The 19,479-nt window shown below is 40.1% G+C and overlaps 3 protein-coding genes and 1 non-coding gene across 5 annotated transcripts in view; 2 read left to right on the plus strand and 2 right to left on the minus strand.

Annotated features, from left to right (window-relative positions):
• arfgef1 (ADP-ribosylation factor guanine nucleotide-exchange factor 1 (brefeldin A-inhibited)) overlaps window positions 1-2,011 on the plus strand; it is a 52,485-nt gene extending 50,474 nt beyond the window's left edge. For both annotated transcript variants that reach the window (XM_061064590.1, XM_061064591.1), the window contains one exon: window positions 685-2,011. In XM_061064590.1, the coding sequence (XP_060920573.1) occupies window positions 685-894 (210 nt within the window). In that variant the 3' untranslated portion in view covers window positions 895-2,011. The remainder of the gene's footprint in view (window positions 1-684) is intronic.
• A 9-nt stretch (window positions 2,012-2,020) lies between these two features.
• Window positions 2,021-13,263, minus strand: LOC132994640 (centrosome and spindle pole-associated protein 1). Its single transcript, XM_061065127.1, has 28 exons — window positions 12,886-13,263; window positions 12,704-12,801; window positions 12,527-12,607; window positions 11,802-11,903; window positions 11,313-11,659; window positions 11,165-11,202; window positions 10,450-10,581; window positions 10,271-10,367; window positions 10,111-10,168; window positions 9,512-9,840; window positions 9,300-9,424; window positions 8,508-8,586; window positions 8,276-8,387; window positions 7,649-7,796; window positions 7,410-7,535; window positions 7,259-7,299; window positions 6,994-7,137; window positions 6,751-6,906; window positions 6,566-6,664; window positions 6,411-6,471; window positions 6,203-6,329; window positions 5,260-5,399; window positions 4,006-4,143; window positions 3,897-3,931; window positions 3,720-3,783; window positions 3,093-3,184; window positions 2,915-2,975; window positions 2,021-2,599 (listed from the first exon to the last, which is right to left on the minus strand). The coding sequence occupies exons 1-28, from the start codon at window positions 12,926-12,928 to the stop codon at window positions 2,406-2,408; spliced, it is 3,267 nt and encodes a 1,088-aa protein (XP_060921110.1). The 5' UTR covers window positions 12,929-13,263; the 3' UTR covers window positions 2,021-2,405.
• On the minus strand, window positions 12,249-12,321 carry trnar-ccg (transfer RNA arginine (anticodon CCG)). Its single transcript has one exon. It is a non-coding gene; the product is annotated as a tRNA-Arg (tRNA).
• Window positions 13,264-13,933: 670 nt separating the features above from the next.
• Window positions 13,934-18,963, plus strand: cops5 (COP9 signalosome subunit 5). The gene is made up of 8 exons (XM_061064180.1): window positions 13,934-14,233; window positions 14,455-14,689; window positions 15,381-15,509; window positions 15,876-15,941; window positions 16,166-16,251; window positions 16,440-16,551; window positions 17,310-17,458; window positions 18,675-18,963. The coding sequence occupies exons 1-8, from the start codon at window positions 14,097-14,099 to the stop codon at window positions 18,763-18,765; spliced, it is 1,005 nt and encodes a 334-aa protein (XP_060920163.1). The 5' UTR covers window positions 13,934-14,096; the 3' UTR covers window positions 18,766-18,963.
• The last annotated feature ends 516 nt before the right edge of the window (window positions 18,964-19,479 follow it).

A 19,479-nucleotide genomic window follows, 5' to 3' on the forward strand; every position in this document is an offset into this window, starting at 1 on the left:
AGGTTTGTTTTGATCATTTATAACATACAATTAATATGAAAAAGAAATATCAGTGTGTTTTTCCAATTAAATTCATACAATAGGAGAAGTTACCTTTCATGGTGTTGATGAAAAATGAAAACAGTACTCACATCATTGATACACGTTATCATTCATCAGTACACTTTATTTGGTTATTGAAAGATCACTAACTTATTGTGAGTGTATTTATCTCTTTCATTAGTTAGATCTGTTGGAAAGCACTAAAAGATTCTCAAGCTCCTATCAGGCTTTTTAAGCAGAGGGGATTCAGGGGAAAACCAATGAAGAGGTGTAAAACCACTATAGTGTTTATTGAAAAATACCCTTATTAGATTGAAAATGTGCTTTGTAAATAAGTTTCAATTCCTAGTTTCAGAGGAAATACATAAGCAATATGAATGCTTGGCCCTGCTGCACTTGAATATGGCCTTCATAAGAGCAGTTAACTAAACCCCAGTTATGTTTGCTTAAGGGTGTATATACATAACAATCAGGAAGAAGGAATCAAAAGTTAACAGGAAAAAAATGCCATCTTCCCCCTATAACCAAATATGAATCAACGTTAAAAAAAAACCGATTTTCCTAAAAGTGATCTTTATTCTGTGTGCCTCTGTCTTTGCCTCACTCTCTCTCTGTTTCTCCCCCCTCCTCCTCCACCTTCAGTTTAAGGCCCACGCATCCAGGTACTACCCTCTGCTGTGCGAGATCATGCAGTTCGACCTGATCCCGGAGCTCCGGGCCGTTCTGAGAAAGTTTTTCCTGCGTATTGGCCAAGTGTTTCACATCGCACAGCTACCTGAGCCCGAAGCAGACCCACAGCTGGCACATGTCGAGCAGGAGGTGAACGAGGAGGCTGGAGAGAAGGCCCAGTGATGCTGCGCCACAGACAGCCTGGAACACAGAGCTCACCTGAAGCCACCACCTCAGATCTGAGCAGGTCCCTCCATGTGGTTTATTCTGAAAAACCCGATTTACGTAGCTGATTTCAGATTGGCTAGTTGGTACCACCCACCTGCACCCTTAACCCCGTCAGCAGATACACACACACAAACACGTACACACTAACAACCCAGACAGAGTACATGATATCACAATGAAAACAGTGTGATCTTGTTAAAGGTGTAGCGATGCCTACTGGATAAAACTACTGATAAACATCTGACAGTTATCATATCTGATCTCCTCAGAAGGAAACATGTTTGTGCTTCTTACTGTATATTTAAAAAGTCAAGAAAGGTTTGAAAAGCTTGCAACGAAAGGACATATTCAGTTCAGTTCAGTACTATGAAATGACACACATTGATAGAAATGATCTTTCTGTCTGCACAGCAGATGGCTAACATTAGCATCGATAGCCTCTCGGATGAAACTAGTTGTACAGATCTGCCGCTATGTAATATAATCTTATAACACTAGATTTCATTTATTTTTGTTTATTTTTTTTTCCTCCTCTGGATTTGCTGCACTTGATCTCTTTTTGAATGCACTGGAGATTTGACTTTTGTGATAATTTATTTGACTGTACCATCTCCTGCAGATTGTCCGACACAGTATGATTTGTCATTGAAGAAGACCGCGCAAATTGAAGGGTTAAATTATTCCATTTTATATGTTCTTATGTTTTTAAAAGGAGATACAGTAAATGATAACTGGAAGGTAAGAGAGCGACCTGATTCTAGCTGCTTTTGAGTCACTAGTCTGTTTTTATGTTTAGTTTTCACTCATGTGTACAAATCAAAAGTTAATAATATATTTAATGTTTTGTTTTGTTTGGGGGAAAGTTATATGTATAGAGAAAAATGAGAAAAGTTAGCTGTGCTTTAAGTATGAATGGGATGCATTCCTGCTCATGGATGTAGAAAATCAAAATGTATATGATACAGCAATGTAAAGTTTTCTATGTTGCAAAAAAGATTATGTACAACTTTCTGTACAAAACATCATCTGGCATTCTAATCAGGTTCTAGGTCAATAAAGTTTTTGAACTTGATTTGAAAAGATGAATGGCTGACTTCTAAATGACTAATCTGTTTAATGATCTCCATCAATAATGACCCAGGACAAAATTAAATATGAATGTTATTATTTAATAAAAATAAAGGGTATCATTTAAAGGTCTTCATTAACATGCATACGTAATGTATGTTTACATTTAGAGCTAAATCTAATCTATGGGGTTCAAAGTGCACTTCTCATGCTGAGAGAAATTGGCCAAACATCCAACATTTCTACAGGCAGAATCTGCTCTCTTACAAGCTGTTGAGGCTACATCATCCAGCCTATTCCAACATTTGTTCACAGACATCCACTGAAAACATCCAGAGAAAATAAGAACTACTCCAGCGCAGTGCATTTTCTAATGTTAAGACACCATCCGATGGAAGTTATGTGATGCGGTTTGTCAGCCAGGGTGGAGTATCCATCCTACTGTTTTGCCTCTCTCTGCAGCCTGTGTGTGTCACATCATCCGGGGTGCCAGGTCGCAGCCAGGGCTCTGTGGCAACGGTCTCCACGGATCCGCCCCTCTCCAGAGCAGAGCGCAGAGATAAGACATCTGCTTCATCACCAGACAGCCGCTCTGGAGGGTACAGAAGGTCACCCATCACACATTTTTAAGACATGAAAGGATGCTTTAAATTCTGCAAATATGTATATTTTTAAGGTGACAGTTCTACAATTTTGTGTTAAAACTATTTTGTAATGATTCTCAAAAAAAAATTAACATCTATGTCATCTGTGACAGAAATCCATGAGGAAAAGTGAAGCGTTAGTTTGACAGCCAGCATCAATTTGATAATTATCTTCTAATTTACAAAAGATGTATTAAGTGTTTTTGTATTATTAGCATGCTGCTTATTTAAAAACCTCTGATGTACAGTAAGTTTCTTCTAACCTGATCTGGTGGTGTGATCACCAGCGAGACGCTCCCTCTGATCCAAAGACTCAGTCGTCTCCTGAACAAAATGAAAGAGATCAGAAGGAACTGATTGACCATAATTAGCGAGTGGAACTTGTTAAATGCAGTATTTTAAGTGTCGTGGTGAGTCAGACTTCACTGATCAGCACCATACATCATAGTCATGTCTCCGGCGTGTTGCTGTCCTCTCTCTTTGTTGTCTTTGCTGATGAACCTGATCGTCACTCGCATCTCCGCTGTAAACATCTGACAAACGCATGACAGAGATTAGGGACATGGGGAAACTGAAAGTGTAAAATGAAGACAAACAAAAGAACAGTCCACGTGGTAAAATCCTTAATATGAAAGCCGTGGGATGGAAAAGGAGAGGGGTAAACTCTTGAAAAGCGTCCTCTCTTACACCATGCTTTCTAAAACTGTCTCTGCTGCCCCCTCTCCCAGTGGCTGGCACTGCTCTATCACCACCCTGCAGCTGGCCTGTGAGCCTTGTGCCCAGCACTGGCGACAGCTGCAACACAGAGACCAGAGCTGGCATCTGCTCCTTTTATCCTGGCACGCACACAAAGAGCTAAATTAGCCTGGCAGAGTGGCTGTACTGGTGTGGTATTGTGACTGTGTATGTAGCAGACCTCCCAAGCCATGTAGCCTTTGTAGAAAATGACGCCTTAGAAAAAAGCCCAAAAGCACATTGTGTCCCCAATGATGTTAACACTCTTCATACTTGTAATAGGATAAGAACAGAGGCAGTCTTTACAAACACTATGTGTTTAGCTAGGCTTACCAATAAAAGCACTTTGAGATGGTAATATGGAGTCTCTGTGGATGAAGCGTCCAGGTTTGTTCCTCTAAGAAAATACACAAATTAAACACTCTCCCTTCAGAAATGCAAACAATGCTTGGATGTTTAAACTAGCTGGTCATTATAATAATGCATATTTATAAAGTCAAGGCCGCTTACAGCATGAAAGGTGTTCAGTTCTTGGTCCCAAAAGTCTGTATCAAGGCACAAAGTAATGAGTTAAAAAGGTCAAATGCTGAAGAGAATTTTGCCATGTCTGCTCACCGACCGTGCTCCTCCTCTCTCTTCATACGCCTGATTTTGTGCTGTTGTTCTCGAAGAAGTGCCTGCTGCTGGATGTCGAGACTTTGTGCATCAGTGGGTGGGTCAGGGTACATGTGACGGACCCCCTCACTGGATTCTGTGTCTGAAAAATAAAGGATCTTGCAGCATTAACAGTTCATAATCCCAATTAAGAAGATCAGTAACTTACAATCAGGTGAACACACTAGGCTGACATTAGGAGAAAATATGTTTTATACTTTTAGAGGACTTATTTCTCTCCCTTCCTCCACTTTCTTGATTTTATTTTTTGGGCATTTTTTTTTCATTTTATTGGAAAGGACAGTTGAAGAAAGACAGAAAATGTTGGGGGGAGAGAGTAAGGACTATAGCCTATGTACAAGGCACAACATAACCTCTGGCCATACGGCGCCCCTGAAACAGCAGTTTGGCTCTGACTCAGCAGTTGAGTTTAAATGTTAAATATGAATCTAATGCAGCTTTCAGATTTAAGGTTGGCATTAATCCACAATATTTATGTGGAAGTTTGAGAAGTGATTTTGTTAATTGGTCACAAAGTAGCATTTCTTCTGATTTGTTGGTTTAACAAGCTGGAACTGTGTTTTCAGACCCCTGCAGAAACTTTCTGGGAAACCATCCAAAGCCATTTCCTTGGTCGCTTGCAGTAAGTTCTCAGTTGTTGCTGCCAAAAGGCCTGTTGCTGACTGAGGCCTCCCATGACCTCACAAGATTAAAGTGAGGCTTTCAGTGTAGCTAGAGGCAGAGACAGAGGACTGGTGATGCTCTAAAAAGTCCAAACCAGTGATCCTCGTCCTTATCATGCCCTTACGACTACACCATGACTGAGGCTATTACAGGAGGGCTTTTTCAACCACTTTCTAAAGGTTGGAAAATGTGGTGGGTTCCGTGTAAACACACAGAGTAAGCAATGCCCAATTGGTTTCAGCTAAATGGAATGAACTGATTTGACAAAGAAAGGATGATTTTCAGTTCATCACTTTTATTTAAGTGATTGAAGTAGTATGAGGCGATTTCTCCTTCACAAAAAAAGTAGCCAAAACCTTTTTCTGCAGTGCATCGTGTGACCTTTCCTGTAGCTGGGGAAGCTCTGTGACCTCTACTAACTCACAGGCAGTCAGATGCTCACTGCTCGTGATGCTGCAGTCCAGGGAACACTTGGAGCATACAGAGTACAATGTGAATAAGTCAAATGAAAACCAGTGAACGTCTCAGTTGTTACCTCTGTGTTTAAGCTGGTTGAACTCCCTGATGTTTTGCATATTAACTTGTGCAGCACCAGAAGAAGGACTCCTGGTTGGTGGTAGAGCAGCTTGCCTGGGTGACCATTCAAAAGCACCCACTCTGGGTCGCCCTCTGGGCCTGAGCCAAGAGGAGACGCCAACATTAGCACTCAGACAAACTTTCTCTCATACTGTATAGTTATGCTCAACGACAAAGGTTTTCATTTCCTCTCGATTAAAAGCCTTAGCCATTAATCATTTCAGAAGGATATATACACGAGCATTGTTTTAAAACACCAAGGATATAACACCTGGTTTGTGTGTGCTAAGCATTTACAAAAGCTTCCATGAGGCATAAAGCTTGAGGCATCTGTGTAAGCAGCTTATATTGGAAGAAACTGAAAGCTGTGAAACTGGCAGCAGTTTAAAGCAATTTCTCTGATGATTTGCAAAAAAAACTTATTTCAATAGAAGCAGACACTTTAATAGTAGCTTGTAGGAAATTGATGCCTTCTTTTAAGGGGAGCAGGGCTTTTAGTAACATGGTGTTCTAATGGAAAAAGAAAATGTCCCTTCGAGGATCATAGTGTAGTGTTACATCACAGCAGTAACGAGTCCCTGAAATAAATTTGGAATGGAGATTAGAGGACAGCCAATATGACCTGTGTCACTTCCATTAGCTCAGAGCACAAGAAACTGTCCTTAAATACTAATAGCAAATCAAATTTGCTGTTAAATGAGACCGGATTAGTATTGTGTCTTCACCTTCATGTATCAGTGGCTGTATTAGGAGAATTTAAACCTTAAGGGGTAGAGCACTTCTAATAAGTTCACTAAATGCATTTTTTAAGAAAGGAAGAAAATTATAGAATTTAATTTATTCTGAGCATGCTACCCATGCAAATGACTACCCCTGCTGCTCGGGGTGTGTAAGTTTAATACCTGCTGGGGGGAGTGTAGTTACTGTTCTGTGAATTTGTCTTGCCCAGCTGAGCCTCCAGTTGTCTCTGCTCTTTCCACAGATACCTACGGAGGGCTGACAGCTCTCTGATCACTTCCTGCTGGCCATCTGAACCAAGCACAGGGGGCATTCAATAGATTAGATTTGTTATGTATGAGGTTACATGCAGATGAGGCAAGACAGTCTTACCTTCTAGTTGGGGTATTTTTGCAGGGGCATCTTGGTTGCTTGGTAAAGACACAGGGCATTCCTGTAATGAGAAATGTGAGCAATTTTATACTCTACATGTACAAATGAACAGCCTTGATGTTTAAAAAGAAATCTGTTTTTTTTTTGTGACATACAGTCCTGGAGGAGAGTTGGCTCATTACAGAGGAGGGTCTGGATGCCTCAGGATTTGTCTGCTTCTTCCGTAAGGTTGGGATGGGAGGAGATGGCTCTCTCTGCAGCTATACGAGCAGAATCACATCACTAGATATTAAATGAAGATGCAAACCAAAGTCCCCATGACCTTTCGGGCCTATTGTACCTCATGTCTCAACGCCGCCTGTTTCAGCTCTCTGTCTCTGCTGCTCTCAGGCATCTTCTTGTCAATCTCTCCTTGTTTCCTCCTCATCACCTTCTCTTCCGTCCTGTGGTTTGTTTTAGGATCATCATGGATCCTGCTTTGGTTTTCCAGCTTTTGCTGCAGCGAGTAGAGAAAAACAGTTTTCTACCACAGGTAAAGTCAAATGTGAGGTGCCCACATTAACTTAAAAGATGAACTCCTCACCTTCACCTTCTTTCGTTTCCGCTGCTCCTCCTCATAGTCCCGCTGTATGCGAGCCCGTTGACCTTCAAGTCTCTTTTCTTCTTTTTCCTCCTCAATCCTCATCCGTTCTCTCTCCTCTTCCTGTTTTTGCTTCTTTTCCTCTATCTGTTGATAATGATTAAGTATTGTGATTTAAAAAAAAAAAAAACACACACTTGTTCTTTGTTTGATTAATGCACCGCAGGCAGATTGTCGCTCAGACTGAACGCTGTCGCCCAGCACTTACTTGTTTTTTCAGCTCGTCTTTGTATATGTTCTCACTGAATCCTGCCAGGGCAACAGATAAACAAAGTTTTTTTTTTATCTTTAAAGAGGAGCATGGTTTACAGAACTCTCACAACTTTGGCACATTCATCTGCAGGGACTGATCACTATACCTGACAGTCGATGGGAAAGAGGCTCCTTGGCTTCACCTCGAGGAGAGCTTTGTGTATGTCCACTATTCCTGGACACAGGATTCCTATATGACTCCTCATTGGCCCTGTGCATTTGAGCCAGGTTGCCTGGGAGCATGGAAACATGTATAGGTAGCACTATAAGTATTTATCACAATTCATTATTAAAACATCTTTTATGAGGCAGGCCTCATTAAAACAGAGAAAAAAAAGCAACTCACTAATAAGATTGCCATTCTGGTCTTTGAGTGGAGCTCCTCCACCACTTCTCCCCCACGGATTGTGTGCCATCAACTCACCCTCTAGTTTGGCATCGTAACGCTCCTTCTCTTCTTTCTCTCTTCTTCTGCACTCTTCTCTTTCTTTGATCTGGACACAAGCAAGACATGATTTTTCAAAAGTCTGAGTTAACGTCTGTTTGTCCACTTGTTAAGGGCAGCAGTAGCTCAGTCTGTAGGGACTTGGGTTGGGAACCGGAGGGTCGCCGGTTCAAGTCCCGGTGCAGCCCAAATATGGAAGTTGGTCTGGAGAGGTGCCAGATCATCTCCTGAGCAAGGCACCAAACCCCCTCCCCACCATCAGCTCAGGAGTGCCTGCTGTGGGCCACTCCATCACCCTGACATCTCTCCATTTGTACATGTCCATAGGATCCTGTTTCTGGATGTGTTCATGACTTACAGAGTGTAATAACTGAAATTTCCCCTTGCAGGGATCAATAAAAGTAAATCTTAATCTTAAACCTAAGCCCCTGTCCCTTGTTTGTCACTAACTGTCATCAAAACTTAGCATTGCAGTAAATAGCATTTGGTCTGCACATGCACTCTGATGATGTGTATCAGATGTCATACCTGCTGTCTGAGTGCTTCTTGGTAGCTTTGAACGCTCTCTCTCCTCTGCTTGGAGTTCTCTGCCAGAACCTCTCCTACATTCAGGGAGGTTTTTCTGCGCTGGTCAGGCGCTCTACAAGCAAGGAGATCACATGATAAATGAAAGAGGCAGGTGTACAGGAAGGACTGACTGACTGAAATACATCTATCACACTCTAACTTAAAGAAGTAAGGTGGTTAGAAGGGCACTGACTTGGTGGGTCTGAGAGGAGGTTGTATTTGAGGAGGACTGTAGAAATTCCCAGACTGCTGCTCCCGTCCAGGGGTACCATCTTAAAGAAATGTATGATAATAAATAAAACAACATTAAAAGCTATTGGCTGCATTTATTTACTATCTGCTGCATCTATATGTGCATTTTTTTCCAGCATAAATGTTTGCGCTCACAAAAATCTAAATGGAAAGGAAATAAATGAAACCAAGCAGGCCCATCGTAAAATGAAATTGATCGTTTGCTGGATCAGGTGAACTCATTTGCAATAAACTGTATAGCCTCCTATAGTAATAAAAATATCCATCCACTACCCATACTCCTTATCTCTCCTATTTGGGGTAATGGGAGGCTGGAGCCAATCCCAGCTGTTATTGGGCATAAGATGGGGCGTGCCCTGGACTTTTGAAATGATCAGTTCTGCTGTAAATTTTGACGAATACATTTCTATGACGAGTCTTTTTAGCCATTCATATGGCCATAAAGTGGCTCCATAGCAAATGGTTCTGTTAGCCTATTTAATCCAACATGATTTACTGCAGTCTAAACTGAAACTGCTACTGTAGAATCTGCAAGTCAGTTTAGGACTGTGAGGACGTTGGACACAGCATACAAGTGTCCTCTACTAATATACATAACTGACATTACTGCTGCCTATTTTTGGAAAATCCTTTTAATTACTATGGTTAGCAATAATGCAAAGATTACATGATTTGTATTCAAAGACAAAGTCACAAAAGCAAACTTTAACAGAAGATGGTTGTGATACTCTACTCTGATAGTAAGGAAGATTAGGATCTAATGGATTCCTGGTGCCATAGTAGTAATAAGCTGCATCGTATGGAGTCTTGTAATGACTTTTTACAGTGGGAGGGTCAGGAGGAGGAACAGCAGGAACCCTGGAAAAAAAAAAGCACAATAATTTGAATGAACTCACAGCAGATCTATTATAGTTAATCATGCAAAGGAACATAAATGTAAGCTACCTCTGCGTGGCCGCTTCTCCCAGCATATTTGAAAAGTACCTGTGGTAGTCCTCATTAAAGTAGCCGGATGAAGGGACACCTTGTGCTGCCCTTGTACCTGACTCAGGCAAAGTCGTCCCTGTCAGGTGACTGAGAGCTGTGTTGTAGTCCACATGAGACAGTCCTCTGGGAGTATTCTGCTCTGGGCCCTCAGTGGCTTTATGATTTTTAGGCTGTGAACGTGGGTCCTTTTCTGTGGGCTCCAGGTCTATTCCAGGCTTTTTGGAGATATCTTGTGTCCACCTGTCGTAATGCAGATTTACAGCCCCAAACTGCTTAATTCTGTCAGGCTGTAAGAGTATATCCAACATGCAAAAGAAAGAAGAAAGCTGTTCAAGATGATGTAAAATGAAATAAATTGTCTATATGAAAGTATTAAATCGTTTAAAGGTGAGATGCGTTTACTTAGTTGTTAAGTTGTTTCTATTAAACTTTGTCAAGTAACTACTGGATGGAAAATATAGCAGCTAGTGCAGGCAAGATACATGTGATGAGTTCTTATTTAGCCAAAGATGGCACTGTTAGAGAATCACATCCAGGTCTTTGCCGTCCTTTTCTACCTCTTTCTCAGGGTCTGTGGCTCCAGTGGCAGCAACCCTTAGCTCAAGCTCCTTCTCCCTGGAAAAAAAAAAAAAACCATCCCGTCACTCGTCTTGTTGAATCTCTGGGATGTGCCAGCTGGAAAACCGTCACATGTTGATTCCTTGAATTAAAACTCACCTGATCTTGTTCCTCCTCTGTTCTGCAATTTGTTTCAGCAGCTCTTGTTTATATTGTTCTTTCCTCAGCTGAGAGACTGTCTGCTCCTCTGTTGCTCCTTTATGAAAACAGAGAGATTTCAACTGGCAAATTCCATTAATAAATGCACAAAATCATCATGCAATAACAAGTGTATTCACCTATTATTAGTCCCGTAGCAAACTCTGCTTTATCCTGGCTGATAGCAGGTCTTGATCTTGCAGCAGTCCTCATTTTGTCTGGTGTTTTCAGACTATTTAACACAGATAGACAGATCCTGACACTCCACAAGACTCATCCAATTACAGACAGGATATAAGGTTAACAGTACAGCTATCAGTTCCCCTGGGCCACACCTAGCTACGGTGTTACATCACACACAGTTTCCTAGTTTGCTTGCACAGCTTTCTGGACACAGGGAGTGAAGCTTCATACTGGCATCAATCCAAGTCCTGAGATAAAACTGGGTTGAGTAAGTGTTTGCCTGGAGCTGGGCCAACACTCACCCTCAATCACTGCTCAACGCAGAACAGCTTCCTCAGTGAGGCTCAACTTAGTGGCATGACAGGAAACAGCGAAAGAGGGGAGTGCTGGGGAGCAGTGACTTCTCATGGCAGCAATTATCAATACCTGCCTCGTGTTGACTCATTGACTCAGATTTCTTTATTGATTGAGAATATTAATGTCACTCTCCAGGAGGATGTTATTGACTTTCCAGCTCTGTGAGTGAATACTGTAACTAATAAGATTCATTCTTTAAGCAGGACTGATCTCATTGTTGTCAACCTTAATATTTACAGTGAATGCTGTCAACATGGAAATTTATCTTGGCTTACTCTGACTTCCCAAACAAGTCATCGTCATTCTGGTCAGTACCACTAGGGGCCCACACCTCCTTGATGTCCTGAGGAGCTCTGCCATTAAAAGAGATATGTCAGGTGGCAAAGATTCTTATAATCATGTGTAATCTTCTGTGTATGGGTCTACAGAAAAAAAAAAGTTATACTACAGAAAAAAGCTACACCTGTTCTCTCTGCTCCTCCTCTCCTCTTTGTATTCAGGAGTGTGCGTGTCATGCCTCCTTCTGTGTTTGAACTCCAACTCCTCCTCCTTGTCCGTGTTCAGCTCTTCCTCAGATTTACAAGGCTCATTTGTTTGAATGATTTGCCACCGCTTTCGCCCCCGATGGACCGGCGCCCAAGTCCCTGTCCCTTTTCCATCTTCCACTGCATCAGTAAGAGTAGCAGCATCTCTTCTGTATGCAGGGCGCTCCCAGGGAGCATGGTGATCACTTTTATGCGTGTCTGGGATCGGAAAAAGATGCGCTGGAGAGGAAATGCACACAGCACCTGAAGGTTGATAATGTTCAGGCTGAAAGGGAAAATGTGAATATGAAAATATGTGTTTAAACTTGTAATCTTTGAAAGTTTGACAGCACATAAGAAAACCATTTCTCAAACCCTGTTTAGTGGTTAGCTCAGCATGTTTTGCTATTTTTTATTGCTCTTATTACCTCTGTAGCAGCAGGAGGTACACCCCGCCTTAACCTTCTGTTTGGATCTTGTTTCTGTAGGAATAGGTTGTATTCCTTATTCCTCTCCTCACGTAGCTTTTCCTGTGAGGAATACATTCAAAGTGATGTTTTTCATTATTTCCAATGAGATAGCACTTAATATACTGCACCAGCAACATACAGTGGCTCACCATTTGATTACAGACACCTTATTGCATAGTTAAGGTAAGTGTAAGTGCATACTTGATCACCTAATTAAAACCTTTATGTGGAAGATTATTTTGTTTGTTACATGAGTTTAATCTCTCACAAAGGTATCTGGTCATTTTACAGTACAGTGCATTGTATTGATCACTGTATTTACACATACTGGACATTAGGATTTTCTTTGCATTAGCTCACCAACTGGTAATCCTTCATAAACATGAAAGCGATGTCATATGAAAGCGACCCAGGTGGGACTTGAACCCACAATCCCCAGCTCCGGAGGCTGATGCCTTATCCATTAGGCCACTGGGCCACACAAACACCACATGACACACACTGAATTCTTGTGAGTTAGCTTGAATTGTCCTACAAGCCCTTTTTAAATGCAGGCTGTTGCCAGGAGAAACACAAGCCCTGTACAATCAACTCTTCATATCAAAAGCCGACTCTGCAGTAAAACAAATCCAATTGGAAAAATTCATGCTTTCCCGTTTTGTCACACACAGAACTGTGCTCACCTGAACTGATGTTTTGTCAGCAATAGGTAAAGAGAGACCCTGGGGTTGCAGACAAGGTTCACTAGCTTTCGGGTCCTTTTTCTACATAGAGAACATTAAACAGGACAGGAGGGTGAGTCAGAAAAAATAAAACACGTCTCAACTTCTAAAAGGTTGTTTCAGAGCACATCAACAGACCCTGGCAACATGTTGTTTGTAGTCCAGTTGAAGCTCCTGCTGTAGTTTAGTTTTCCTCCTTTCATAGTCAGTTCCCAGCAGCCAACTTAAGTCATAACCTGCAGAGTTAAAACAATAAATTGAACATAAACCATAATATATTGTACCTTACGGCAAAGAAAATATCCTTACTTGTACAATACCTGCATTTGGTGAAATTCCTTGTGCTGCTGATGCTGGAGGCATGTCCACCAATGTTGATTGTATTACCAGCCGTCTACTATAAACATTTACACATTACTGTAAACCATCTAATATAGTTTATCTTCAATAAAAACTAGTCAACCTCGCATTGATATCCTCATACTCTGAGACTTGCAATATGAATATGAATGGTTCACCCCACCTCAACGAATATTTGGAGTTTCCTACTCATGCAACTTAAAAATGACCTACCGTCGTCTTTATAGGTAATTGTTCCAAAGCTCAAAAAGCTTAACCGTGTTCACAGATTTTACTCATAATATCAGATATAATACGATGAATAATTTAGATGATTTACCTTCATAGAGCAAAATCTGACTAGCTCATGTCTAAAATGATCAACATGGCGCAAAGCATCATTGGGTTGCTATGGGAAACCGTGACACACACGTTCTCCTGAGAGAAGGGAAACACGAGTTAAAACTTATCTAAGACCAGACATACCCACTGTCTATTATGGAAATAAAGTATTTGGTAATATGGCATTTTACCCTAGTAGAGTGTTGAACATTTTTTAATTGTACTAACTGCAGCATAAATTAGTTAACTAACACAGACGCACCAACTGGATGCCCTTTGAACCTTGCATGCAGGAAAAATAAATAATTGTTTTAATCATTAATGAAACGAAGCTGCAGTGTTGTCGTCATTTGTCGAATGCCTTAGCCCAGCTTAACTCTAGCATTCAACTCAAATGCAGAGCAAAAGACATGAAAGTCTTAATGCATGTGTTTCTTACAAGCGCCGCTAGGTGTCAGTGTGTCCCCAGCGGTGGGTTGAGGTCTTCTCAGGACTGCACCATGTATTCTGCCAGAGGGGTGGATGCACTTTCATATAGGTGGTAACTATGGTAAAATGCTTTAAGGTGGAATACAATTACTTGTTTTGATTGTATACTAATTGAAGGACATTACATGCACCATAAAAACATACATATCATGCAATTGTTTTACGAGTAGTATAAACACTCCTTTGCGTTCGCACTTTGGTGTATTGGTTTGATCCACTGTCATGGCTCCCCTGACTGACACGGCTTTTTTTCTCTGTTACGGTGTCAACATCTTTGTAAAAACCTCAAATTAATTCGCTTTCTTGATCAGAAATAGGTATTTCAACGACTCACTTTTTTTTGTTGTATTGTCTGTTCATTATGGCGGGGAGCAGCACAGCGCAGAAAACATGGGAGCTAACCAACAGCATGCAGGAAGTTCAGAGCATAGATGAAATTTACAAATATGACAAAAAGCAACAACAAGAAATCCTTGCTGCGAAGCCATGGACAAAGGAGTAAGTATAGATCATTTATATCGTATTACGCTTTTTGTTTCCGTGTTTGGAGTATTGTAAAGCTAAATCATCGGTGTTGTATGCTGTTTGTGGTTTGTCTTGAACACCCTCGATAGCTTCACTTAACTAGCATTGGTTTATTTGTAAACAGTGTTGTGAATATCCAGTGTGTAAATGTAGTCATTAATACCATCCTGACTATGTGTTTCTTTGACTCATAGTCATCACTATTTCAAGTACTGCAAGATCTCAGCTTTGGCCCTGTTGAAGATGGTAATGCATGCCAGGTCCGGTGGAAACCTGGAGGTGATGGGCCTAATGTTGGGGAAGGTGGACGGTGAAACCATGATCATCATGGACAGCTTCGCGTTGCCCGTGGAGGGCACCGAAACCCGAGTCAACGCGCAGGCTGCAGCATACGAATACATGGCTGCTTATATTGAAAATGCCAAACAGGTTGGACTTCTATTAAAGGGAACCTCTTGAATTTCATGATAAAACGAAAAAGATAAACCAAGCTCCTCATGCAAACAGTTCATTGAATTTTGTTTTTAAATAATATTGCATTTTCTATGCATAATTCAGCCCTTCCCAAAAACCTACTTCTAGTTTGTATGTTTTTTTTCCACCCGTATGTTTTTATCTATTTATCTTAAAAAGGGAATCACCTACTGAATTAGACCAACCATATATTGGACTGTGTATTTTAACCATGAATTTACTTGCACATCTTTACATTACTACATGTATTATACTATTTCACTTTATTGATTGCACAACATTTAACACACAAACAGGGAGAGCGGAATGCTATTCATATCCCACAACTAACACACCATTGTGGTCCAATACTTTTATTTATTTATGCATGAGTTTTTGATCAGATTATTCTTCATTCCTGTATTTTTTTCTGACAAGGCCACTACAAGGTGTATGTACTTTACCTCTATTGCCAATATACGGTTGTTTGAAGTCAAATGTTTCTTTAAAAAAATCAAAAAAAAATCAATAATGCACTTCATAAAATAGTAACCTCTATGATAATATTTGAAATCTATTTTCACAAAATGTGATCTTCTCAATATGTCTGTTTTTCTACTGTAACGTTGTATATCAAGCCTTGAATAATGTATCTTTAATCCCACAGGTCGGCCGGCTGGAGAACGCTATTGGCTGGTACCACAGTCACCCTGGCTATGGGTGCTGGCTCTCAGGCATCGATGTCAGCACTCAGATGCTCAACCAGCAGTTTCAGGAGCCATTTGTTGCAGTTGTGGTAAGTTAGTGAATAAAGTCATTGTTTTTATTTCATGCTACGTGCTGCACCTTTTTTTCTGCACCCCAGGACAATACAAGTACATGTGTGTGTTACTTAGAAGGGGGCAAGATTATTGATGTAAAAACTGTAGCTTTCCATGCGGTACTGATGAATATCTTGCTATTGCAACCATATATGCTATTTACACTTCATTTGGCTGAGCCTTTGGTTTTAATGCCATGGGCGGCTTATAATTAAGTGTGTATTTTCAGTACAGTGACAGCCGTAGAAAAATGCTCCTGGTGGCCAGATTCGAGTGGTCCCTCGAGGTTGGTTTGACCCCTGACTTTGCTTTCCTGTTCTACTGTATCTTTCTCTGTACAGATCGACCCGACTCGGACTATTTCAGCAGGGAAAGTCAACCTTGGCGCCTTCAGGACCTACCCAAAGGTACAGCAAAGACCGCATAGTGCAGATCCTCCTTTACTTAGAGTAGTAAAAGTAATCAAAAATGACTTGCTTTTAGCGATTTATGTGCTTGTTATTGATCATGCTTGTAGTTTTTATTGTTGCACTATGATATTTGTATTTTTGTAGTTTAGAAATGATCTGGTTATGTTACAGAGATTATTTTTTTATTGTTATTTCTCATTATTCCCTCTTTTGATTTTCAGGGTTATAAACCTCCAGATGAGGGACCGTCAGAATATCAGACGATCCCCTTGAGCAAGATTGAAGACTTTGGTGTTCACTGTAAACAGTGAGTATTCATATATATATATATGTAGATATATATATATATCCCTTATAAACACACTAAGTCACAATAATACCTCTAACATGTATCAAAACATATTTTTATATTTTTCTTTAATTTGTGGTACTTTCATAATGAGTAATTGTTTTCTGTACCATACTTATGTTTTGCCTTTTATTCTTTTTATTTAGGTATTATGCGTTGGAGGTCACTTACTTCAAGTCCTCCCTCGATAGAAAGCTACTGGAACTCCTTTGGAATAAATATTGGGTCAATACCTTAAGTTCCTCAAGTCTCCTCACGGTAAGTAAGCAATGTAATAAAAAGAAGGGGTGGGGGTGCTAATTGTTTGACATTTTGATTAATGGTTAATTTTTACTCAATAACTCATGCAGACATGTGGTCAGCTGCTTGTGATGTTGTGATGTATTGCTGCATATTAGCCAGGAGTCCTTGTTTATTGGTAGAAGTAATAAGCTTAATTAAAGGGTTTTAACAAGGGGAGATAAATGTTAAAGTCGAACCCGACTCCACTGATACAGATAATGTCATGGTTCACCGTGAATCTCTTTCCACCCATAGTTCATTCTAAAGATTGAAAGCCCCTCATGTGAATTCCCATTGTGGATGCAGTCACCCTGTCCCGAGCTTGACTAAATAGTCTAAATAGGCATCAGGCTTATCCAAACAGTGAGCTCTTTGGCATTCTGGATGAAGATGAATTGACTACATGTCAAGAACAAGCTGCTCTCTGGGTGACAGGCTTTGTCAGTTGCTACACTGTCACCCTCGTCAGGGGCCCCCGTGTCATTGTGTTTTAATTACCTTTTCCACTAAAAACACGGCCCCACCTTAAGCAAACTTTTCCCGACTTCTTCTCATTCACCTTGAGATAGAGTGTTCCTGCAGCTTGTTAGACAGATTTGTTGCCATTCTGCACGTTTCTTTTTCTTTGTGGGAAATCTGTTATCTATCTTTTGTTGGCAAATTGTGCATGAATTGGTGTTTATGTTTGTTTGTGTGTGTGTGTGTGTGTGTGTGTGTGCTTATTGGACGGTCAGAACTCGGACTACACCACAGGCCAGGTATTTGACCTGTCAGAGAAGCTGGAGCAGTCGGAGGCCCAGCTGGGAAGGGGAAGCTTCATGCTTGGCTTGGACACACATGACAGGAAGTCTGAGGACAAACTGGCAAAGGCAACGCGAGATAGGTACATCTTTTTTTTTTCTCCAGAAAACAAGGTCTGCGTAGTAAAACTTGAGCCTGAACGTAACATATTTTAGGCATTAAATGTAAGTTCCTTGGCTCTGAATTACTTTCACACTTCTACAGAAAGCACTGTAAAGTACCTGATGGGAAAGTAGTTTGTAGTATTGAATTTATTATCGTCTGTGTGTTTGGTTATTCTGACATAGATTACTTACCAACTCAACCTAGTTGTTTTTAATCATCTCTTGTCCTTATGTTCTCGTAACCATATTTCAAAACAAGGTTTGAAGTCTCAGGTCATTTACACAAATATTTTAAATGTACTAGTTAGGCACAGGTATGTGGGGCAATTGCTTCTAGTTTTTTTTTGTTGTATGGAATGAAATTTATATTTTTTTATTAAATGTTTTATTTAAGGCAGCAGAATAGTTTTTTTCAAATTAGAATTTTCAAAGTATTACCATTAATCTATTATTTTTCTATAAATCAAGTTTCAATCCAGTTTTATTTATATAACACCTTTCATATAGACCAAATGTAATTCTAAATGATTTACAGCGACAAAAAAACAATATAGAAAAAACGTAAAATAATGACAAAGTAAATAAAATAAAATGTCAAATAACCAAAGATTCACATCACGTAACCCAAAAAGCAGTTTTTAATGTATTTATAAATGCATACATAACCTTAAAAAATGAAGTTACAGCTATATAAAACAGAGATGTATTAAAATTATGATTAGATTATCAAAATATCTTCTGATTTATTATCTGTCTATCTGCTAATGATTTATTTCTTGATCTGTAGTCTATTTAGATTTCTAAACCTCCATTTATTCTAGGAGTGTGATTACAAACAGGAAAATAAAATAGTAGTCCTGCAGCACTATAACATTTAATATTATTTAATTGTTTCCATGGAATATAATTCAAATGTTTATGATTCAACCAACCAAACGAGCATCTAATCCTAATCTCTGTTACTCATCCTAATGTCAGCCATATCTGATACAATCGTTGTCCTGTAAATGAATAATGAATCAACACCTACAGTATTAACTGTAGTAAAGTCAAAGTTTATTTATAGAGCACATTAAAATAAGCTCAGTTGACCAACGTGCTGTGCTGTATGTGAAAGTGTACTGATGTGAGTGTAGTTTAAACATCTCTGCATTCATTGAACTAACCTCCAGTTTTCACTGTGGCTTGTTTCAGCTGCAAGACAACCATCGAGGCCATTCATGGCCTGATGTCACAAGTCATCAAGGACAAACTCTTCAATCAAATCAACACATCTGCAAATTAAAGCTGGACAGCAGAGGACTTGGAATTCACCTAGATTTCCTGTGCACGTCTAGCACTTACTGGTTTATGTTTAACTGCTAAGGGTAATGGTATCTGTGATTTCTCATGGGAGTGATTTTTTAATTCAATTTCTTTTTATGTCCTAGAAGTACAGATTATAGAGGCAGGACTTGTGCAAAAATAAAACATGAGTTGAATCCATGTATGTTTCATCCATTTTTTGATTTTTGGGGGGTTTTTGGAGAGATATGACGGTGAATAGAGTCGGAAATCAGGAACAGAGAGAGTGATGAATGACAGGCGGGAAAGGAGCCACAGGTCAGATTCGAACCTGGGACGCCTGCTTCGAGGACTACAGCCTCCGTACATGGGGTGGGCGCACCCACCACTGCACCACCAGCACCCCATATTTTCATAAGGTTTAAACAAATGGATTACTTTTATTGTAGTCAACATGCAAAAAAAGAATAGTTTACAGATGGAAAACTAAACCAGTATTATAGCATGGACATTTTACCTCACACATTGAGTCCTTTGTAGATATTTTGTACATTTTAAAGTAGTCTTTTTGCATGCAGGGCCTTTATTCTTCTGCAGACCAACAACATGACTTAAGACCAGTCATTCAAAAGCAGCCCGTCACATAGTTACATAATGGAAACAACAAACCCGGGGTTCTGCATAGGATCAACAGGAATGCAAAGTGTGAAAAGTC

This window comes from Labrus mixtus, chromosome 19, assembly GCF_963584025.1.
Source record: "Labrus mixtus chromosome 19, fLabMix1.1, whole genome shotgun sequence".
NCBI lineage: Eukaryota > Metazoa > Chordata > Actinopteri > Labriformes > Labridae > Labrus > Labrus mixtus.

Excerpts from the sequence above, each read along its gene's own strand:
- LOC132994640 (XM_061065127.1), bottom strand. The coding sequence starts at position 12,928 with ATGCCTCCAGCATCAGCAGCACAAGGAATTTCACCAAATGCAG. Across the intron at positions 8,587-9,299 it reads TAATCTTCCTTACTATCAGA|ATGGTACCCCTGGACGGGAG; the intron begins GTAGAGTATCAC and ends CATTTCTTTAAG. Across the intron at positions 3,185-3,719 it reads ATCTCAAAGTGCTTTTATTG|ATGTTTACAGCGGAGATGCG; the intron begins GTAAGCCTAGCT and ends TGCGTTTGTCAG.
- cops5 (XM_061064180.1), top strand. The coding sequence starts at position 14,097 with ATGGCGGGGAGCAGCACAGCGCAGAAAACATGGGAGCTAACCAACAGC. Across the intron at positions 15,942-16,165 it reads CCTTCAGGACCTACCCAAAG|GGTTATAAACCTCCAGATGA; the intron begins GTACAGCAAAGA and ends TTTGATTTTCAG. Across the intron at positions 17,459-18,674 it reads GCAAAGGCAACGCGAGATAG|CTGCAAGACAACCATCGAGG; the intron begins GTACATCTTTTT and ends GGCTTGTTTCAG.